General features: G+C 35.6%; 2 protein-coding genes across 3 annotated transcripts; one reads left to right on the forward strand and one right to left on the reverse strand.

Annotated features, from left to right (window-relative positions):
* Positions 1-7977: 7977 nt before the first annotated feature.
* Positions 7978-10405, forward strand: LOC145061170 (uncharacterized). 2 transcript variants are annotated; one of them, XM_079008569.1, is made up of 10 exons: positions 7978-8102; positions 8574-8658; positions 8737-8851; positions 8969-9005; positions 9120-9189; positions 9271-9375; positions 9446-9596; positions 9670-9749; positions 9854-9947; positions 10172-10405. In XM_079008569.1, the coding sequence occupies exons 2-10, from the start codon at positions 8628-8630 to the stop codon at positions 10254-10256; spliced, it is 768 nt and encodes a 255-aa protein (XP_078864695.1). In that variant the 5' UTR covers positions 7978-8102; positions 8574-8627; the 3' UTR covers positions 10257-10405. The 2 variants fall into 2 exon arrangements, with proteins under 2 accessions (XP_078864695.1, XP_078864696.1); XM_079008570.1 differs by having other exon boundaries at positions 8055-8186.
* Positions 10353-12422, reverse strand: LOC145061171 (deSI-like protein At4g17486). Its single transcript, XM_079008571.1, has 4 exons — positions 12079-12422; positions 11026-11313; positions 10825-10902; positions 10353-10677 (listed from the first exon to the last, which is right to left on the reverse strand). The coding sequence occupies exons 1-4, from the start codon at positions 12230-12232 to the stop codon at positions 10529-10531; spliced, it is 669 nt and encodes a 222-aa protein (XP_078864697.1). The 5' UTR covers positions 12233-12422; the 3' UTR covers positions 10353-10528.
* Between the last annotated feature and the right edge of the window lie 12386 nt (positions 12423-24808).

The following is a 24808-nucleotide window of genomic DNA, read 5'->3' on the forward strand; positions in this document are numbered from 1 at the left end:
AAATCCATTTTATTTTTTTAACGACATAATTATATTACAAATGAGTTAGCAAGCCGCAAGGCCAAGAGACAACCAACCAAACATCCAAAACAACAAAACACAAAATGACTAGAAAATTACATCATGGACAAAATAGGATTTTGAAGTCAACCAATTCAATTTAAACCGTTTTTAGACCTAGTAAAAAACCAATGAAATGACTTAACGACTATATTATCACATAGATGGTTCTTCTTCGGCTTATCTTTATCGAACAAAGCCTTGTTCCGAAACATCCAAATATGATACCACATGACAAAAAACACTCCTTCTAGAATCTTATTTCTTGGTTTCCTAAGATGAAGACCATCAAACCAAGAGCTCCAATATATATTCAAAAGAGAGAGAGAGAGAGAGAGAGAGAGAGAGAGAGAGAGAGTTAAAGGCACATCTATCCCCATCATTGCATGATATTTCCCAATAACAAAAAAGCAAGATGACAGGAAATAAAAGGATGATTTATCGACTCCACCACATCCCTACAAACCACACAATTCAACTAAGGAATATCCATACCCTTCCTCGAAATATTCGATCTGGTAGGGACTAATCAAGCATCAACTTCCAAGCAAACATATTAACCTTGATGGGGACCAATTTAACCTATTTAGTCTATAACGAACTAGACTCAAGCAAAATCGAATCAATATAAGGCGAGTAGAGGAAAATCAAGAAGACACCAGAATGATTTAAATTCCATACCCAATTAACAAAAAAGAAGACAAGGAAACCACTTGAAGCAAAGAACGGAGAAGTTCACTTTGCACGCTCTCGGCACAAACCCAAATGAGGTCTACGAAAAGACCAAAACCAAAAAGGATGACTCATTTTTCAACAATTTCCACTTCCTTATTCATCTCCAAGTCAAACATTCTTGGGAAAAGTTGATGAAAAGGGGTACCCCCATCCACGACTCCTTCTAAAAAGAAAACTGGGAACCATCACCCAAAACCTTCTTGCATTTAGACATTAAATTCACACCTCTTGGTGAAGAAGATATCGACATAAATAATGTCTAACCAAGTAGAATTTTTATTCCTAGGAGGCTCGTGATCAAGGAAACTATGAGAACCATGAATAGATTTAACAACTCGAACCCAAAGAGCATCAGGAATAGTCTACTTGAACAGCCCTATTAAGAGCAAAAAAATTGTTAACACTAAGGCCTCGACTATATATTTGGAAGACAAGACTTTTTCCTAACTAACCCAAGCCATCTTCTTCTCATTCTTATCAACACCCAAAAAGAAATTTCTTCTCAAAGATTCAAGCTTTGCCAGAATACACATAGAAACTTTAAAATTCGACATATAATACATCAGAAGAGAACCTAATAGTGATTTCAAGAGAGTTAAATAAATGACCACCAACAGAAATAGATTTAACCTTCTAGTTGGACAATCTAGAAGTCAACTTTTGGATCACTTCATACCAAGAATACATGTTATCCATCTGAACACGCAGTAGCCGCATAGTCATTAAAAGAAGCAATACCTTCAACTTTATAAAAATTAAATCCTACCCCGAGAAGCCTATATTTATCGATATTGAGCTTCAGAATAGAATCCAAGAAAAAACATCAGAGAATATCCCAACAATATTTAAGAAATTATAATCTCTACATTCTCCAATAAAAATAGTGTTTATATGCAAAGAAGAGTATATCATACTACCAAAGAAATCACCTTGTTCTATACCCAAGAAAAAGATAATTGAAGCTATTCCATCACCATAATGAATAAAAAATTTGGTCCTTAAAGAAGATTATAAAGATAATTTCAATATAGAAGGATGTTGAGTTTGAAAGAATTCTCCAGAACTATCGATACAAGGTACTTCGAGCAGACAACAGTATCTGTAAATTCACCATTGCAGAATTTTTGTTGATGAATCTGAATGATCTTATCACCCTGGCTTTGCTTGTGAAAACACTTAATGATAAACAAGTCACCGACAAGAGAGCTTACGTTATAGGGTATGCTCATGTGAAGAATTTTATTGACTGCTATCTTACACACCTAGGATTAACTGACTCCAAGATTGCTAATGTAACATTCAGATTTTCAGGGTTATTATTGTTTAGTTTAATCTTTTGATTAAAGGAGAGACTCGACGAGTTGAGGATCCAACTCGCCGAGTCGAGTCGGGTTTCTCACGCGGATTTAATGGGTGGACTTGATGAGTCAGAGGAAGGACTCGCCGAGTAGGTGCTGGGCAGAGAAACCCTAATTTCTCAGGTTTGGGACCTATTTAAAGGCCCTTATGGCCTTCATTTCCGGCCACTACACCCTGAGAAACCATAGAGAGCAGGGAGGAAGCTTGTAGTGCAAGAGGAGTGCTAATTCATCATCTTTTGAGGTGTCTTAGAAAAGGGAAGGTTGGATTTCGCATTGGGCTGTCTTATGGGACTCAAATCTTCTATCATTTCGTTTAGAGCTGCTGTGAGAGGTAAGGATTCATGTCCATCTTCGTTTGTTGAGTAGATTTAATGAATCTAGGGTTTCTTCATGCTTTATTTAGCTTGAATCTAGAGTATGAGAGGTCCCATGGTGAAATGATTCCTAGATCTGGACCTTAAGAGGTCCAGATAGTCCCTTCCATTCTGCTTTATGCCTTTTCCTTGGAGTTATGAGCTAGGGTTGTCATGATATGAAGGATTTCACCAAAATAAGCATTGAGAGCCTTGCATGTGTACCAAGATTCGACCTTTACGTGGTTATTGGTCCTAGGGAAGTCAGATCTATGGATTAGAGGAACGGATCTGACCTCAGAAGGTCAGATGAGTGTTGTCTTGGAAGCAACTCGTCGAGTTCATGAGAGGACTCGACGAGTCGAGTCGGGGTTGCCCCGCAATTCATACCAGGGTAACTCGTCGAGCAAGGGGTTGGATCGACGTGTCAAGCGAGGCTAGGAGGAGGATTCCGTGGACACATGTGGACTCGCCGAGTCGCCCATGTGCACTCGACGAGTCAGGTCAAAGCTTGACCATTGACTTTTGTTGACTTTAGGGTTTTGGTCAAGACTGACTTAAGAGAGTTCAAGGAAGGGTAGAATTGTCTTCTACCCAATCTTTAGAGTTGAGACAATGAGAGAGTATTGATCGGGGATGTTATTTGAATAATAGGAGGAGGCCAGGTCGGGACGTTGAGCACGAGAGTTCATCCGACTTCGTTTGAGGTGAGTCTTCTCACTATACTTTGCCTTGAGTGGTAATAGAGTTAGGTGACAGAGTTATTGTATGTTATTTACGTGATGTGTTGCACTGCATTATTTCTATGTGATTTATGCCGTGTGTATATCAGAGTATATCAGAGTTAGAACCGGAAGGTTCACAGAGCTAGGACCAGAGGATCCACAGAGTTAGATGTGCTAGTGTATTTGTATGTTATTTATGTGTTGAGCTTTATTGTGATATGTGATATGCATGATTCAGAGTTATCAGAGTTAGGACCAGTGGGTCCATAGAGTTAGGGCCAGAGGGTCCACAGAGAGTTGGGACCGGAGGGTCCCACTGAGACACACTGACCAGAGGGTCAACAGAGTTATAGCCTTGAGTGGCTAATATGTGTTAGAGTGGTATTTTGGGGAACTCACTAAGCTTCGTGCTTACAGTCTTTTGTGTTATATGTTTCAGGTTTTCTCAGGATCACGGGACGGCACCAGCTCGATTGTACACATCAGAGGAAGCGTTTGTTTTGAGGATCCTGGTTTATTAATCGATTGAACAAAAGTTTCATGTATTGTAATTTAAATAAAAATGAGATTTTTATGAAAAGTGTTAAAGAGATAAGCGAATTTAAACAAAAAAATTGTTTTGAAAATTTTGGTGTTACAGCTAAAGCTTACAACGAGCCTAGGAAAAAACCCAATATGGAGTTTGAGGGTGTTGATATAGAACAACATAAATATGGAGAAATACTTTTAAAGCCTTTGGGTGTTGTTTTTCAAGGAAATAAGGTTAAGGGAGTGCATAAGAAACATTTCTTTTACACTGACTTGAAGAATATGTATTCTACAGCTAATCTAACAAACCTTTTGCTACGAATAGTGAAGTGTAAGAGGAATTTTGATGCTGATAAAATGGAGATCATAAATGTAACACCTAGTTTCCATGATATTTCTAATTTGAAGATAGAGGGTTGTAATTTGATCAAGTAAAGGTCTTGGACTTCAAAGGAATTGATTATAGACCTTATCAGATGTTGATAATGTTGGTTAAGTGATTAAAGCCCTCGAATTATGCTTTAAAGTGACAGGGGTAAAATGGTAAAAGTAATATTTTAGGATTATTGCATGAATTGTGGTTTTAGTTCGTCATGTATTATGTCAAAAGTAACTAAATAGAATTGTGGGGCTTGTCAATACCTTCGTGTGGATATAAAGATCACCGAAAACGGATTTGAAATAAAGAAGTTACGGCTGTTTAAATATTGGATCTGGGAAGTTATACCCTATGTTGAGCGTATGATAGTCCCCTACGTTGAGCGTAGGTGGGAATGTTGGACGGGTTTTAGTGACCTACGTTGAGTGTTGGTTAGGCTACGCTGAGTGTAGTCTTGTTGGAACAAAACCCTAAATTTATGGTTGAGATAATCCCCATGCCCAGCCTCCACCCTCTCAAATGACCTCCTTGAAACCTTAGTCGTCATTTGTGAGTTTTAAGCTTTTGGAGTGTTTTGTGTTCACTTTTGAATGAAGAGGAGTATCGTAGAACCACTTAGGAGCTCAAATCAGTGTAGATTCGGAAATTGCATCCTCTTATCCATCTCCAGAAGGTATAAAGCTTCTATTTTGATGCCTTTTCATGTTAGATCTAGTTTGATCTTGAAATTATAAGCTTTTCCCCCATAATATTTGTCCATGTGAGTATGTCCTACTCTATACCTTCTGAATGTCATTTTCTGATGTTTCTAAGGTTATAGAATCATAAAAATAATTGCTTGGACACTCTCATCCTTTCATTCATGAGTTCTTGATAAAAAAAAATATGGCTTTATGGACTTTGGGTTTGGTTCTGTGCTCCTTATAGCCATACAAATAGATAAAGTCTGAGACTTTATCCATTAAGATGTTCATTTTGATCAGATCTGAAAGATTGAGGAATTAACCTTTTGTATTAAGAGCTTAATAGAGTTTTTGGGCATCAGTGGTCCTACATTGAGCGTAGCCTTCTCTACGATGAGCGTAGAGCAATGTGTTACAATGAGCATAACATCACAGTTACGAGTGATACTTGATTAAAAGTAGGGATGAGCAGCAGAACTGGGTACCCGCTTTTAGAACCAGAACCAACTCGGAACCGCCTTAAGCGGTTCCAGTTCCGGTTCTTATTTTTATGGAACCGCTACCCGCTGGGTACCCGCCGGAACCGATATATATATATATATATATATATATATATATATATATATATATATATATATATATATATATATATATCACCAACACATACTTTATACGGTATCTCGAATACGTAACGAATTACATAGTATAGTTGTCAATAACTTTCTTTTATGTTTACAATAGATATACTTTTATTAGTTTTAAAAATTCAACAAATTTAACAAATAGGGTACCCGCTACTGGAACCACTACGCGCAGGTTCCGGTTCTGGTTCCAACATTTTAGGAATCGTCGGTTCCGGTTCCAGATAATTAGGGTGGCTACCCACCTATGCTCATCCCTAATTAAAAGGTACTTTCTTTGTATCCTTAACACCTAAGATACGTAGTGAGACTTAAGTGTAATAAGTGTTATGGTTTGATATGGTCAAATGTTGATCCTTAACCAGGCAGTTATAAAATCCATTTTCAGGTATGGTGTGAACTATGGAAATAGTTTATGTATTTGAGATGAGATTTGTTCCTCAGGTATGGTGTGAACTATGGAAATAGTTTATGTATTTGAGATGAGATTTGTTCCTCTTATGTGTTGAGAGCTAGACATCTAACGCTCGTTACCCCAAGTTGAACTCAAAATGAGATTGATGTGATCCAAGTCACATGTTTAGCAGGATGTATGTGGCAAATGAATAACTGATAAACTTACCTTATAAATCAACTGAGGCTTTGAGCTTTTAGGAATTAGATGTTGATAGAATAACATTAAGTCATATATTACTGGGGTAGTGAAATGTTGGTAGACGTTCACCACTATCTATATCAATCTATGACGAGTCTTGTGCAAGTGGGAGATTGAAAGATATATATACCCATGAATCATTATAGAATGATATTGCAATATAATATATGATCCTAAAGGGTCACCCTAACAACTTGATGCAAATATATTATTTATAAGAATCTGATTCTTGATATATATATATATATATATATATATATATATATATATATATATATATATATTATAATTAATTGTAAATTATTTATTTCATGGAAATATTAATTTTCAATGTTAAGTATCAAAATATATCATAATGTATGATTTATTAGGTCATGTACATCGTTTTGGATGAAATGGGTTTTTTGTCTTATATTATGTTTTATAAGTTATAAAAACACATAAAAAATAGAAGAATTTTATAGAAAAAATAGTTTCTTCTTTTTATAAAATACTCAAAGAGACCATAAAGAAGAAAGAAGACTTGTTTTTGATTAATTTATTCAACACACCAGTGCTAAGACCCATGGATAAAGGCTTAAAGTAAAGACTTAAAAAAACTAGTTTTCTCATTTCTTTCACTAAGTGAAAACCACGAAATTTGTGGCTTCCCATCTCCATATTCTCTTTAGTTTTTGTCTCTTAAAGTGTTAAGAACATTAAGATGAAGATGATACATGAATACTCTCTTTTAAGGCAAACTAGTTTCTTTGTCTTAAGAGCTTAGTAAATTCTTTTATTACAAGAAAAAGACTAGCATCTTATCAAGTTGATTTATTATTGGTGGATATCTCTACAGAACTTCTACCTTGAAGTTTCATGTCACACTTCATCATCTTCCAATCTCCCATGAGAATCAAAGTCTTCAAAGGTTGTAACATTTGTATTTCTATGGTTGTTTTTATATTTCTAAGTCTTGCAAAATGATCTTTTGGTGGGAATAAAACTAGTTTTATTTTGCTCAAAATCAAAGTATATCGTTGCCATGTTTATGTTTTTGAAATAATTTTTGAATAAAAACCCAACAAAATCTCATATATTTCAACCTTTGGACGGCCTCATGTTTAAAAAAAGTAGTAACAACTTTAGTTTTTTTTTCATTAATATCTCATACTCCGCAATCTAGGGGTGAGCAGTTAGGCCTTCGTACCAGGGATTAGACCTGGACCTGGACCTGGTAAGCATCAACAAATCCAGTCCAAGGTCCACCAACTTCTGCAAAATAGGCCTGATACGGTTCCATCCAGTCCAAATGCTTAATTTTATGTCCAAGAACTAGGAACCTGGCCTGACTTGGACCTAGTAAGCCTCAACAGGTCTTGTCCAAGGTCCATCAATTTTTGTAAAACCGGTCTAGTCCAAATGCTCACCCTACCACAATCTCACTCGCCCACTTCCCTTTTCGTATGACTTGCTTCCTCTAAACTTATTGTGGATTTTGCTCATCCACCTACCAAACTACTACTTCTTCCTTTTTTCATTTTTTTCCCACTTCTCCACACCTTACTCGTTCAACCTATAGTGTCTCAATCTAACACGACACAACATATTTACAAGGTTTAAATCCTAAACCGACAATCTGACACGAACTCGACATGGAAATAAACAAGTTCGACATGACACAACATGATACTTAAATAGGTCTGATTAAAGTCAAGCTATATCAACCCATTTAAGTTTCAACGGACACGGACGTTTTCCACCCTTAATTTCTATAGTCATAAGGAAATGGGTAAAAGAAAAAAATGACATGGGTATATTGTAAAGTTTAGTAGTAACCAAGAAGCCGAAATAGAATAAACCTAAAATTCGAGGTAGCTGAATGTCAAACTTTACTAAAATAATCCCATTGGTAGCAGAAGTCGCCTTCATGCGGGGTATCAAATACGAAGCCAACGCTAAAAAACAGTGGGAGAAGAAGAGCGATCGCAAAAGCGTGAAAAGTAAGTCAAAAGCTCCTTTGGTGCATCCTTTCTATCATCATAAGATACATACTGATCTAAAAACTCCCTAAATATTATAGATCTGTAAGTTTTTTTTGCGAATTATGATCGTCAAAGTCGCTGTTATTAGCTCGTAATCTCTATGAAGTCGAATTATTTATATCTATAGCTATAATCACGCTATGTGACCAGCGAAATTAACAAATTGAAAGGAATCCGTTATATAACTATTAAGTTATATTAATTTATTAGAGTTTTAGGTTTAAAATTGACTCTATTAGCATTGATACCTTTCTATCTATTAATTGCAATATATATTGGCTTTTGCGATCAAATTTTGGAGACAGACTACGAAATTTGTCAGTGGCAGAATTTTCTGTTTAAAATTGGCTCTATTAGCATTAATAACTTTCTTAGTATCTTCATGTATAGTGTACAAATATGCAGAACTGCTGATGTATTTTGTTGCAGATTTCATTCTCTTTGGCTGCTGTAGTCGATTACATTACATCTCTGGTGATTAATATGAGTCTTGGAGGCCCTTCTCTTGGTTCTGGTTAGTTTCTTTTTTTTGTTCATTTTCTCTATGTTAATTCCTTTTATATTTATGTAAAATGTAATGTGAAAATGAAAGGTGGTAGAACTGCTAGAAGGGCATTTGAGTTTGGACAGACACACGTGGTAAAACCTAAAGGCAAACACCTGGCAACTATTGTTTGGTTGCATGGCCTTGGTGACAATGGTGCAAGGTAATAATAATACTAACATCATCTCAAATTCTCAACTTCTTTTCTCTGTTTTCTATCATCTTTTTCATTTTTTTTTTAATCTTTAGCTACTGAGATCTATGTTCTGTTTCCTGACAGCTGGGCCCAGCTCTTGGAGACCCTTCCTCTTCCAAATGTAAGGACAATACTCCTTTATTAAAATTTATTGAATAAAAAAAAAACAAATCATTTACCCCTGTTTTATAATTTCTACACAAAACATAGATTGATTTAACTGAATATGATGCAGATCAAATGGATATGCCCCACATCTCCTTCTCAACCCTTAACATTATTTGGTGGCTTTCCTTCAAATGCATGTATGTTTTTATGCTCTTGTAAAAAAAATTAAAAAAAAAATATGCATGAAATTATCAAAAAGTTGGTGTGATGGATTTTAGGGTTTGATGTAAGTGACCTTTCTGAGGAATCAAAACAAGATGTAGATGGACTTGATGCTTCAGCTGCACATGTTTTGAGTCTCCTCTCTGCTGAGCCTCCAGATGGTAGCTTCCATTTTTTCTTCCACTGAAATGACCAAAATACCCTTACTAGTTATTTCTTCCTCTTTGGCAGTGAAACTTGGAGTAGGAGGGTTTAGTATGGGTGCAGCCACTGCTTTATACTCTGCAAGTTGCTTTGCTCATGGAAAACTTGGGGATGACAATGCTTACTCAGCCCATTTGGATGCAGTTATTGGCCTTAGTGGCTGGCTTCCATGTGCCAAGTATTATTTACCATTTTACCCTTTATCCTTCCCCAGTCAACACCTTATTTGGTGATATGATATTCTTTGCTAGGGACCTAAGTAGCAAGGTAGAAGGAGATGAAGCTTCAGCTCGAGCATCATCTTTGCCCATTTTGCTATGCCATGGAAAAGGTACTTTTTTTTTTAATTAATTTTATTTATTATATTTCACTTTTAAAAGTACATTGCTATTTCTTGCATTAGATATTGACTCTATTTTTGCAATGTGATTTCAGTTGATGATGTGGTTCTCTTCCGTTATGGTGACAAGTCATCAGAGAAATTAACTTCAACTGGCTTTAAAAACTTGACCTTCAAAACCTACGACTCGTATGTAACCTTTCCATCAAATCTAATAAGTATATAAAAAATATTTAAGGAGGGCATTTACGTCTTTTATACAAACAAGAGATCCAACACGAGTCTTTTTCCCATCTTTTTCTATGAGACTAAGAAAACACAACTTTTGTCTCATTCAGATAAATCACAATATCAGTTCAGTATCAATACAATGCATATCAAACACAGTATTACTGACTTTTTTATTTTTATAGGCTTGGCCACTACACGATGCCAGAAGAGATGGACGAAGTTTGTTCGTGGCTAACTTCAAAATTAGAGCTCAAGTGCGAGTCGTAGTTTCATCAATTGCAAAATCAAAACCAAAAGGAATATTTTGTGAAATATAATTTGCTCAAACATTTAAACATGTGTGTTGGTTTTGGGTGTGAAAGATGGTTCCAAACAATCAATCATTATAAATACTTGGGTTTACAATCTACAGAAAAGTACATTCGATTGTGTACAACAAACGGAAGTGATAATAGACAAAACAATAAACTTAGGAGCAAAATAAAAAATCACTTGAAATTTCAACAAATTACTATGAAAGAAAGTGTGGGTTTTTGGTTTCATCTAGCAACCTCTTTGATAAAAGATACATCATTGTAGGGTGGTGGGAGGAGGTGTTTATCTTGCTCATCATTGTCATATTCTTCTTCTGTAGGAGGAGGTGGTTCTTGAGCATTGGTTGTTGACACAGATGTGTTCCCATCTTCTTCTGTAAATCGATCAGATCAAAATATTACTATTACAACATTTCTAAAATATCTATTTTACAATTAATTAAAGGGCAAATTTGTAAAAAGACAGGACTCATCTCTCATACTTTATCCATAATAAGTCAAAAAGAATATAAAAAACATACCACAATTATGATACTCAGGAAGCTGTTTAACAGCAGATACTTGAAGGCTTTCAGGAAGTAGACAACTGCAAACAGCACCTACACATTATAAAACCAAAATATCACTACTGTGTTTGACTTTGACATGGATTGATTAATGAATGAATAGGACAAAAGCAAAAAGACATAAATACCCTCATCATAAAAAATAAAAATACGTACCTAATCTGGCGAGTCGATTGACCCAGCCAGGGATACTTTTGCCAGTTAATCTTTGGGAAATATCATCTGTAAAATGGTTGCAATTTTTGGAAATGAGGTGATATGTGTCTCCATGATACTCTGAAGCCACATTCTCAATAAATTCCCTAAATTCGGATGGTGATTTGGTTACATGCCCTAATGGGATTGAACATCTGTAAACAAAACCAGGGCAACTCTTGGGTTCAACTTCAAACACACCACTAATTGGAAAATCATGAGCCCCGTATCCGTATTCCATACCATACACTGTAACAAATAAAAGGGTAATTACGTAATTTCACATTTATCTCAATTGACTTGCAAATCTTAGTTGATACAGAAAAAACGAGTGAGTATTAGCTTTTTATCTGTCATTTCTATGTTCATGAATAAAACTCAATCAACATAGCATCTTTTACAACTAAAGAAACTTGATTTATCATAAAACCTAAAAAAAATCTATCTCATGAAGAATCTTGCATTTTTGAAAGATCCCAATTCATTTAGTACTGATCAAGAAGACATCTTTTATGGCTCAAGAACCACAAAGAGTTCATAAAACATTAAATTAAAAGAAGAAGTCCAATTAATGTTTTATATTCTACAAAACCCATATCACCAAATACAAATCAAGGAAAACCCAAATCATTTAACTTGTACAATTTGGAATTGAACATAAACACCCATGAAAAGTTAAGTCGTGATCACCATTAAACTTCATCAAGAACACGTCTTTTAAAGATGAAGAAACAACTGTACTCCAAAACCTCATAAATCATTAAGTTAAAACATAAACCCATTGCAGTTACAGATCATTCTACAAAACCAATTACGAAAGAAAAGTAAGAGCCCAAATGATTCTATTCATCAAGAAGACATGAGTGTAAAGCTCAAGAACCCCTACCCAAAAACCTCATAAAACTTTGAACTAAAACAAAAACCCATTAACGTTTCAAATCAGTCGACTAAACCCACATCACCATATACAAAATCGCCTAAAATGGAATTAGATCAGGTTGGATTTTTGCTCACCTTGAATACCCGAATGAAAAATACCAAATCCAAACCAGATGCTGTACGAATTGATAGGGGTAAGATCATATACATTCAGGAAAACTTGTGTGTCCATGTTGCTGTAATTCCTTTCTGGGCTTGTTGAGTTTGATGAGGTACTGTGTCGTCCCATTTGCTGATTTTAGTTTGCTTGTCTCTAAATTAAAAGTGATCTATCTTTCTGAAAGAAGAGAAAAGGGGCTTCGTATGCTTTATGAACGATTTTTCGTTTCTGGGATCATACTTTTTGCTGTGAGATACAAACACACACTCCAATCGAAAAGGGTTGGTTTTTCTGTTCGGGGAAGAGGCAAAATTGATCGGAACTCTTTTCGAGTGTAGAATTGGGAAAAGGAAAAAGGAAAAGGAGAAAGGGTAAAGTGGGAAGAGGGATTTTCAGAAAGCTGTATAAGTTCAATTTGGATCGTGGGATCAATCATGGAAGTGAACGAGTCAGGACTCGCTGTGTCGCTGAGCTCATTTGGGCCCTTTGATAAAATGACAGATTGGGATCAATCATCAAAGTTTCATAGGTAGGGTTGAGTTTTTGACCGGAAAGAAAATGTTTTTTTTATAAAATATAAAATTCTAAAGAGAAATTAAATAGTCAAAATTACAAAAATGGTCCCTGTGGTTTACCAAAAATAACAAAGTTAGTCCCTATTAATTTTTTTTATGCAAATGGCCCCTGTGGTTTGCAAAACTTGCACATATGGCCCTTTTTACTAACACCGTTAACATTCAGCCGTTAGGGACTGAATTAGCAAGGGTATTTTCGTCTTTTCATGTATAAAGGGACTGGATTCGTAACTTTGGATAAACCATAGGGACTATTTTTGTAATTTTGTCTTAAAATGATAAGAATGAGGAGAGCAAGATTCGAACTCGAAACCTTCACACCTTCTTATTCAGCCAAAGCTCTAACCAACTAGGTTAGAGCCAAACTTGTTGTATATATCCGAAAATTAATTAATACTATATAAAAGTGTAAATAATTAATAATAATAAAAAAAACATATTTTTTTAAAAAAAATTAATAAAACAAAATATATTTTTAGCGTATTATAAAAAAAATTACAAAAAATTTACTTGTTTTTTTACGTATTTGTTTTACATAAAATATTTTTTTATATATTTAAAAAAATACGTTTTCGTATACTATGTTATTACATTGCTGATCCTAAAACATATTTTTACGTTTTCATATAAAATTACGTTTTTTTTCTTTCACATAGAAAAAAAGTTTTTTTTACGCATAAAATATGTTTTTATATATTTAAAAAATATATTTTCGTATAAAATGTTTTTACGTAAAAACATTCAGAACGTGATTACATAACGTAAAAATATGTTTTAGGATCAAATCAAAACGACTTATATTTTTTACGTAAAAATGCGTTTTTTTTTACATAAAAATGCGTTTTTTTTACGTAAAATATTTTTTTTTTACGTAAAGCAAACTAAAGACATTTTTTTATGTATGGGTGATTGGTCCCTCCCCCATATAACGTATTTTTTACTTAAAAACGTTAATGTGATAACATATTATATGAAAACGCATTTTTACATTAACGCCATTAGTTTGCTTTACGTAAAAAAAATATAAGTCGTTTTGATTTGATCCTAAAACATATTTTTACGTTATGTTATCACGTTCTTAATGTTTTTACGTAAAAAACATTTTATACGCAAATGTATTTTTTAATATATATAAAAAAACATATTTTATACGTAAAAGAAACTTTTTTTTCTATGTGAAAGAAAAAAAAATGTGTTTTTATATGAAAACGTAAAAATATGTTTTAGGATCATAGCAAAAATATATTTTATGTAAAACAAATACATAAAAAAAACAAGTAAATTTTTTGTAAAAAATATTTTTTTAGAATACGCAAAAATATATTTTGTTTTATTAATTTTTTTTAAAATATGTTTTTTTTTATTTTTTAATTATTACTTATTTACATTTTTATATAATATTAATTAGAGTAAATTACTGAAATCGTCCCTGTGTTTTGGTCAAAATTGCACGTTTGGTCCATAACTTTTTTTTTGCACTCGGATCGTCTCTATAGTTTGATTTTGTTGCGTTTTTCGTCCCTATGGTTTGGTAAAAAAATGCATGTTTGGTCCCTAACTGTATATATGTAAGGGACGAAAATGTAACAAAATCAAACCACAGGGACGATCTGAGTGCAAAAAAAAGTTAGGGACCAAACGTGAAATTTTGACCAAACCACATGGACGATTTCAGTAATTTACTCTATTAATTAATTTTCGGAAATATACAACAGGTTTGGCTTTAGCTTAGTTGGTTAAAGCTTTGGCTGAATAAGAAGGTGGGAGGGAGGTCTTGAGTTCGAATCCTCCTCTCCTCATTTTCTATCATTCTTATCATTTTAAGACAGGAATACAGAAATAGTTCCTATGGTTTACCTAAAGTTGCAAATCAAGTCCCTTTATACATGAAAAGACGAAAATACCCTTGCTAATTCAATCCCTAATGGTTGAATACTAACGGTGTTAGTCAAAAGGGTCATATGTGCAAGTTTTGCAAACCACAGGGGCCATTTGCATCAAAAAAAAAATTAATAGGGACTAACTTTGTTACTTTTGGCAAACCACAGTGACCATTTTTGTAATTTTGTCCATTAAATATTTTTTTCTTTTTTTCTTTCTAAAAATCATTTTATCCATTTAAATGATGATATGAGTTGCATTAGTATACTAGAATATATCATTAAAGTTCATTAAATGAACATTAAATGTTACAAATGTCATCATTTAATTGGTATAAGGATTTGTAGGAACAAAAAGTAAAAGGATATATTTAATTTCTCGATTTTAAAATATTACGACTAATTACAAAAGAAAATAAAAATATTATATTTTATCAAATTTTCGGTTTAGCTATCAGTTTTTAATAAGTTTCAAGAAAAACATCAATTTTTGATAAAACGTTTTAACACGACCACTCTTACATGTTATGTGATGGGTTGATTATAAGAAAAAAAAACATTAATATTTTTCAAAAGGGATAATGACTTAAAAGGTAACATATTTTTTGATTTCTACACATTTGGTGTAACACCCAAAATCAGAAAGTTCAAGAAATGAAAGAAACCCCTAAGTTAATGGGTCAACTCGTCGAGTCCAGGGAGGAAGTCGACGAGTCCGAGCGGGATCCGGATCGAGGAGTAAGTGACCGAGTCGGCGAGTCGGAGAATGGACTCGGCGAGTCCGATCTGAAGAGAGAAACCCTAATCCCGGGGGTTGTACCCTATTTAAGGGATGTTATGTCCCTTCCTCAACCTCTATATCATCCTAGAGAACCTATAAATCCTAGATTTCGTGTGAGCTTCCATCATTTGAGGGAAAATAGCTTTGGAGGAGGGAATCTTTGAAAGGAACTTGAAGATCAAGAGGGTTGCTTCAAAGGAGAGGTGTAGATCCGAGAACTATTTCAGTTTGTGCTCATCTTGGAGGTAATAAGTTGTTATCTTCCCTCCTTTGCATCTAGATCTATCTTGGTTATGAGTTTTGGGGCTTTTATTCCATGTCCTTGAATCATTTCGAGTTAGAGCCCAAATCTGAAGTTGCTACTTCAGATCTAAGTGTATTCTGGCCTAGAAAATCATAAAACATCAGTCTTTGTGTTGGTTGTTAAGCCTCTTTGTCTTAAACCCTAGTTTGTAGTGTTTTGAGCCTTGATCTCCTTAGTTATACGTAAAGTTTGCAACTTTACATGGGGAGTGGACTTTGGAGGTATGGATCTATGATTTGGAGCCCCTGCATGGCTCGAAATGCCACTGAATGGATTAAGAACTGAAGCGACTCGGCGAGTCATATGGGTGCACTCGACGAGTTGTATGAATATGTGCATGGACTCGGCGAGTTAGAAGAACAACTCGGCGAGTCTGTTGAAGATTGCCTTGGACTCAGTGAGTCTGTTCTTGGACTCGGCGAGTCAAGTCGCGAAACCCCAAACCCTTCGAGTTAAGACTCGGATCAGTGAGTTGAGTGGGGACCCAGTGAGTTGGACAGGTCAGGGCTCGCAAATCAATAGACTCGGCGAGTCATGGTCTGACTCGGCGAGTCGAGTCGCAAATGAAAGGGATTTCAGAGCTTATGAACTCGGCTAGTCAGTAGGTTGACTCGGCGAGTAGGGTCAATCTGGAAGGTTGACTGTGACCAGGACTTTGACTTTGACCAGAGTTGACTTAGTTCACTTTTGAAGGACTGTCAGACTAAGTATCATATTGATATTGGTAGCTCAGAGAGCTAGAGGAGCAGTGCCTCAAAAGGTGGTCGGTTAGCAGCCAGAGGGTTATCAGCAGAGCTCAGCAGTTCAGGTGAGTTTCCTTCCAGTAGGAACGGGTCTAAGGCCACAATGTCAGCCCGTTTAGCTAATAGTAGTTTCCGGACTTAGGTCCGATGCAGTAGTTAATATGTTTGATGCCTTTGTGGCTCGGACAGGATTTATGTGTTATGTGTTCCGGGCTACGGCCCGATGCAGTATGCATTATATGTGTTCATGCTAGTTGATATGTTTATGTTATGCTATGTTCAGTCAGCTTCCGGACTTCGGTCCGATGCAGGGGACAAGGTCCCAGTCAGTTTCCGGACTTGGTCTGATGCAGCGGGCAAGGCCCTAGTTAGTCCGCTTATGCTAGATGATATGTGTTATGCTAGTTGATATGTGTTAATGCTATACTATGATCAGTCAGTCCCGGACTTTGGTCCGATGCAGTTAGTTCCGGACTTCGGTCCGATGCAGCTAGTTCGGACACCGGTCTGATGCAGGGGACAATGTGACATCCCCAATTTCACGGCCAGAAAAGACCGATTTCGTTTATGCTTTTTAAAATAAAATCAGAGTATTTCATTAAAAGTGTTGCGGAATGTGTTCCCAAAGTCAAACATGATAAAAATTTATCAAAACCTTGCTTTAAGAAATATATATTTTTATTTCATAACAAAACCTCGGGATGTCATGTTCCGATACAGATCAAAAGCATAAACAAGACATTATAAGCCTTACAACAGTTATTTATAACTAATGACCTATAATCCAAAATCACTCATCATCATCATCCGACTATGCTCGGGGTCCACTACCTATAATCATAAAAAGCTGAGTGGGTCAGGCTTGGAAGCCTAGTGAGCATATAGGGTTTTCAGCCCACAATACATAAATTTATTATGTTTAAAAATCAATCAGTCAACCAAATTACCCCAATTACTCATTCCCGTTATCCTCACGTTACGTCCCTAAAACAACTATCACAAGGAACCTAGCCTAAGGATTTTCATTAGGGGTGACAACATTGCTTTCTCAGCAATTTATGTCAAATAAAACAAACACCGGGGTGACAACATTGTTTTCCTTCAACAATTTATGTCAAATAGGCACGAAGTCACATTGTCGCCAAGATTTATATAATCGGCACGACGTCACATCGTCACCAAGATTTACTCAACAGGAACTAACAACATCGATCCCCACATACTAACTTTATACAGTGATCTTACTAGATCTAACCTAAAGAATCGATATGAACAACTAACTAACTAAACTGCTTCAGAAATCCTCTAGCAGTAAACAAGGATCGATAAAGATATTGAATGGATGGACTAAGTTTAACTACGAACCTTTGTTCGTAAAAGAAAGAACCACAAGACAATTAAGTCAGGGGTAGTTATCAATGCCTAGGCTGTGGTCTGAATATCGTGAGGTATATAACCTCCAGACGCACCCTATCCAGCATCGAACTTTGCCTAGGCTGTGGTCTGAATATCGTGAGGTATATAACCCCCAGACGCACCCTATCCGGCAATGGAAACACTAACTAACGCCTAGGTTGTGGTCTGAATATCGTGAGGTATATAACCCCCAGACTCACCCCTATCCGGCATCGGAAATGAAAACACTAACTAATGCCTAGGCTGTGGTCTGAACCCCCAGACTCACCCCTATCCGGCATCGGAAAGGAAAACACTGACTCATGAAGCTCGTCCGATCACTTCACAAAAGAAACGAAGACTCCAAATCTCTTCAAAATAAAAGCATAGGGAAAATACTAATAAAGTACTCCCGTACCCCGACACATAATAGTGTCAAAAAGAAGAATTAACGGATGAACACATAGTTCAAAAACACCTAAGGAACATATAGTTCAAGAACACTTTATGAACATATAGTTCAAACATATGTACCGATTACGAGTCTACTAACGTTCCACTGGACTATCTAAAATAGTCTGTGGTCGTTGTCTATACTCTGTTAGATGACTAGATCATCTTAAACATCGATACCTCTCATCACTTTATTTTATCACACACCAACTAACTACCCATGTTCTACCCAACATATTTGTAGATAAAAATATATATACAGTTTAAAACTTGTATAAAATATCAACACAACAGTCACCTCAAAAAAACAATTAACATATTTACACGTAACACGTATTTTAAGGTAAATACTTCATATCTATGTGTAAATTGAAAGTGAATATACACTCACTTGATTTGATGATAATCGGGCAGCAATTCGTTTCCTAAAACGATCGTTTTTAATAAAACCGGGAGTTTTATTAAGAAACCGGGCTCTACGAAAGGTCGGGCTTCGAAACCGAAAAGATAAATTTTTCGGGCTTCTCGGGCACTTCGTGGAGTATTCCGGGCTTTACAATCGATACCGGGGCTTTGCGGGATGTTAAGGTGAAGAAAATATGAAGAAAGGGGTGAAAAATGGCAAATTTCCAAAGTTACCCGGGAAGGCTCGCAGCCTTCTATTTATAGGGAAGACCTTCTGATCGGACGGTCAGGAGTCTTCTGATCCGACGGCTGAGAAGGCTCGCAGAGGGGGAGGCTCGCATGAGGGCTGCGCGTGCGAAGGAGCTGCTGGCGGCCTGTGATTGGACCGAAGTTCGGATCCGATGAGGGAAGCACGTGGCTTCTGCGAGGGCTCGGACACGAGGGAGAAGGCACGCGTCGGATCTTCACTGGACCACTTCGGATAGGGCCATGTGCTCGGATGACTCAGCAGCTTCGGTGACTCAGCAGGACACGTGTCACATGCGAGGCGAGGGTGACGTGGCAAAGTGTGACTATGCGAAATTTCTCGGTTTTCGCGCCAAAACTTCTAAAATCCATAACTTTCGCATACGAGCTCCGTTTTTGACGTTCTTTATATGCACGCGTAGCTAAAATTACGATCTACAACTTCCGTTTAGACTTCGTCGGCTAATTTTGACTTTAAATTTTATATTATTATTTTTAACAGACCGGGACAGGAAATCCGTTAAAAATTCATAACTTCTTCATCCGACGTCCGTTTTCGTCAGACTTTTTACCGTTGTGCTCCTAATGACGAGACCTTCAATTCTCGTTTAGGTTGTGTCGGCTAAAAATCGCTCGATCTAAAATTCGAGTTTTTAGCTGTCTACTGCTACGCTGAAACTTCGAAAAATCATAACTTCCTCATACGAAGTCAGATTTGGGCGTTCTTTTTATCGAACTTCTCGGTTTAACGAATACTACGACTTTCGTTTAGATTACTAAGGCTAAAAAGTAGTTTATCAAAAACTCACTTTTTACGACATTCAGCACCGTGCCGGTTTTGTCGCGAAACTTCCACAGGTCATAACTTCTTCGTTATAACTCGGATTTCGGCATTCCTTATATCCCCGAAATCCTTGTTTCGACCACTACAACTTTATGTAAAGATATCGGGCTTATCTCACACTTTAATTTTGACGCTTATTTTTATTTTTAATTAATTAAACCCTAATAATTAAGCATAAAACACATAATTCACATAAAATTCACATAATTCCTTTTCATTTCTTCTAAATGAGTTACAAAGGTTAACCTAGACCATTATGTCAATATTAATGCCTAGCCTAGAAACACGGGCGTTACAGACAAGGTCCCAGTCAGTTCCGGACTTCGGTCCGATGCAGTGGGCAAGGCCCAGTATGTGATTTATATGTATTGTATGGTATGTGATAGTTTGGGGGAGCTCACTAAGCTTCGTGCTTACGGTTTCAGTTTTTGGTTTCAGGTACTAAGTTTTCAAAAGAGGAGCTCGAAGGGATTGCAATGCACACACCATAGTCAGTTAGCTTGGGAATGTTTACTCTGATAATAAGATTATGTTTTGGATTAATTCCCGGAAAATTATGTTATGACTTATGATGTGGTTTTTATAAATATGGTTTAGTAATGTGTTTAAAAGAAATTTTTAGTCGTGATTTTTGGGGACGTTACATTTGGTCACTGAGTTTTTTTTTCGTCCATATTTACCCCTTCAACTTGTTAAACCGTACACATTCAGTCCTTATGACCGGTTACTTTAGGTTAGCCGGGAAAAATGACTTAATAGGGTAATATATTTCTCATTTTGTACACATTTAGTCCTTAATACTTTTGTACACATTTAGTCCTTAATATTTTTTTGTTTCAAAATAAGTCATTTTTGTTTTTGTACACATTCATTACTTATAAATGTTTTCTTTAGGTTTTTCTCACGACATCTTACGTAGGACAATCATTGATGAAGTGTGTAGGGTTGTGGATACTTATGTGTAATGTCTCGTTTTCACAATAAAAAATTTTCATTTTTAAATAAGGCAAAACTCCATAATTATAAATCCATTATTAAGAAAAAAATGTTTATTCCAAAATACATTTATCGAAAATCAGAGTGATATAAGAAATGTGGAATCCTCAATATTGTTGATGAGTGTGTACAATCATGCATTCTCCTTCCCACGGCCAACGATAGAACCTGAAAACATAAACAACTGGGTAAACACAAAATTTAGTAAGTTCCCCCCAAAATACCCGATACAACAAACGTATTATCATGCATAACGGACCCACACTCATCAGATTGGAATACCTTGACCCAATCAATCATCGGACTAGAACACCAACATACAACAGGTCCAATTAGTCATCAAACTGGAATACCCAGGTTTTGTTGGCATGCCGCCTTAACTCAACCGCTCTTCTCGAGTCTTCGTGTCTATAGTTTATAGCCGACCCGCACCAGGTATCTTGGCCTACAACATATAGCAAGACCACCTCAACATATCCCATCACAATATGGCTATCTCACATAAGATGTCGTGAGAAAAACCTAAAGAAATCATTCATAAATATTGATTTAATACAAAAACAAAAATGACTTATTTTGCAATAAAAAAATATTAAGGACTAAATGTGTACAAAGTGAGAAATATATTTACCCTATTAAGTCATTTTTACCGGCTAACCTGGAGTAGCCGGTTATAAGGACTAAATGTGTACAGTTTAACAAGTTGAAGGGAGTAAATGTGGACGAAAAAAAAAAAAACTTAGTGACTAAATGTGTACAAACCGAAAAACATATTACCCTAAGTCATTATCCTTTTTCAAAATTTCAGTCTAACCATTAATTTATGGTTGGTTTCTTTAAAACAAATAAAAATTTATGGTTTTTTTAACATTATTACAAGTCATAATAACGGTCACGATGGAATATTTATAAAAAATATATATATGAGGTTTTTTTAATACAAATAAATATTAGGTGGTTAAACCGAAAAAAAAATTGATTAAATAGTATAGTTTTTTTTTTTTTTTTTTTTTTTTTTTTTTTTTTTTTTTAAATTAGCCCAAATATTTTATCAAATAATTAAAGCTTTAAATTTTTATACTTCTAATAAAATATTCAGTTTTTTACTAGTAAAATATAATTCCATCAATGTATCTATGATTAATGAGTTTTTTTTTTTTTTTACCAAAAGAGTGTTTTTTTATAAATTATTGTATGGTTTTAAAAATATTTAATAAATGGTGTATTTTAAAAAATTTGTAATTTTATGTTTTTTTAACTATTTTTATTGTTTATGTATTTATTTATTTTTCACTTTTTAAAACTTTTTGCTACTAATGTTTATCAATTTCTTTTACAAACACTAATTTTACCTTGGGTTAATATCATTTTAACCTAATCAACTATCAATTTTTATTTTAAATGACCCATCAAGTTATTTTTTTGCATCATAGGGGTATTAACTTATTTTTTAGGTTTTAGAATATCCTTTTATAGAAAATGAATGGGTCTATCGATAGACCCCTACCTAGTTGGCAAGATACTCTGTCATGTCATTAAATGAATTTTGCGAACTCATGTGCCATAAATCAACACTCATTTTTCGATGAATATAAACACTGAATCAACACTCTTTTTTCGATGAAGATCAACATAGACAAAATTTGCGATGAAGATCGTCGGAGTACAGGGATGCCAACCGGCTCTACGTCGTCGTCATTGTCGCACAGTAATCTTCTCTTACATCCTTCTTTCCTAGATGCCCTGCATGAATCCTTCAAATTCTAGTGTTCTTGTAACATCCAGTTTTGAGGTATTTTTACTTTAATTTTAGATTTGATTTTGGGGAGTCACCCCGGTGTGGGAAGGATGGCCACGACGTGGCGAGGCATTTTCCTTCTGCGGGTCTTTTTAACTCGATACGACGTGGCAAGGAAGGCCACGACGTGGCCGTCGCTGCCGTCTTAAACCCTAATTTTTCAGGTTTTGCACCTATTTAAAGGAATGAGGAGGCTAGGGTTTGCTCACCTTCATCCTCCACCACCTTCTTAAACTTAGAAGAAACCCTAACTCATTTTCCTCCACCGTTGAAGCTTTCTTGAGTGCTTTTGAGAGGTCTTGAAGGAAGAATCAATAAGGAGTAAGCCAAGGATCCACAAGAGAGTCCCTATCTTCCTTCCTAGCTCAATTTTGGACCCTTGTAAGTGTTCAAGGTTCCACCTTTTCTATTATAAAGTGCTAGATCTTGTATTTTGTCATATTTTCTTCTTAATCTTGTTAGATGGGATTATGAGATTTCATAAAGGTTTCAACTTTATGAATCTCTGGATTATTTAGAATAGTTCATGATTTGGATCTAAAACTTTTGTGGGTTGTTTGAGCCATGCATAAGATTTTGGTCATAACCCCCCCCCCCCCATTTTGACCTAAGTTGAGTCCAAGGCATGCACTGGACATGCATGTCTAAAAAGCACCAATCTTTAGGATGGTTTTATTATCGTAAGCTCTTCTGGAGCAAATGGGCTTGAGACTTAAGGGATTAAGTGCTTCTTGAGTAAGTCCATGCCATAGTTATGCTTTATAGACTTAAGGCTTGAGATCTAGACCTCTTGGTGGGTCTCAAGGGATAAAGTTTGAAATTTATCCATTTATATCATAATAATGTTCAGAAATTGACCTTGGAACCTCTGGGATTAGAGGATTCGTGTTAACCCATTAAGACACTTTAAATCCAATGCCCACAACGTAGCCTAGATTGCCACGACATGGCGACTGGGGAAAATGCGTCTGTTTTGTCGCTTGATGGCCACGACATGGCCAAGGATGGCCACGACGTGGAGGGTCAACCTTGACCGTTGACTTTGACTTTTGACTTGCGTTGAATTTTGGTCAAACCCATAGTTTTGGAAGGGAAGCTATGGTGGCACTTTGTATGGTTGTATAGGTGGTTTGTAGCTTCTGTATTCATGGCAGTAGGAACAATAGCAGTTGATCATCATTTGTTAGGTGAGTCTCTTTACTACACTATCGGCCCAACGGATTATGCTTATAGGATGATAGTGCATTTGTGACACTTGTTGATATGCATGTATGTGATTGTTGTCTTTATGTTCTTGCTGATATGATTGTATGCTTAGCTGTAGGGGTAAAATAGACTCAGTCGCAGTTAAAAGATACCGAAGTGGGTGAAATATATAAGTTCTAGTTGAAAGATACAGAAGGAGGTGAAATAGACCCAGATTTGGTTTCGAGCTGTTATGTATGTTTGTTATAGAGTATTTTGGGAGAACTTATTAAACTTTGTGCTTACAGTTTTATGTTTATGACTTTAGGTACTTCCAGTTCGAAAGAGAAGGGCCCTGTATGATCACACCACATCCACCAGCATTCCGTATTTTATGTCATGATTTATACTTTGAATAACTATTTTATACATTATCACATTTTGATGGATTTGTAATGAATGAATGATGTTTATATTGGTTTTAAAATGAAACTTTTACATAGTGATTTTTGGGACGTTATACTGCTCTTATGTCCTTCTTTCCTAGATGCCTCGCATGAACCCTTCAATTTCTCCACTACAGGTACTCTCGATTTTTTTCACGCCTTTTTTTCTCTATACTTACCCATTTTTGTTTATTGATTTATCCAAGAGATTGTAGATGGAGACCTCGTGAAGAGTTGTAGAACTAAGAAACATCATTGAAGAAAAACAAATTGACTCGCATACATAGTTCAAGATCACGATAAGATTTTATGTAAAAAAAATACGCATCATTTTTTATGTTTCTTCTTTAAGATAATCACGACTACCATAATTTTTATATTCATGATTGTATCTCGGCACATATTTTAAGGCTAGTTTGAAATATAAATCCTTTGGTTTCCAGGTCTATTGAGTGACTAAGATAAACAAGGTCGTTCATGTTTGTAGTGAAGATAGGGATAAAGTTTTCAGAAAGAATGAAGGGGGAATTGAGATTGGGAGTGGAAATCATACAAAAAAGAGGAAGAGAAAACATATTCAATCAAGTATTTGGGGAAATTGAAGGAGAGAAATTGTTGAAAGCTTCTCAATGCTACTTATCAACCAATGCAAGT

Source organism: Lactuca serriola, chromosome 7, assembly GCF_051521515.1.
Source record: "Lactuca serriola cultivar US96UC23 chromosome 7, Lser_US96UC23_V15, whole genome shotgun sequence".
NCBI classification, from domain to species: Eukaryota; Viridiplantae; Streptophyta; class Magnoliopsida; order Asterales; family Asteraceae; genus Lactuca; species Lactuca serriola.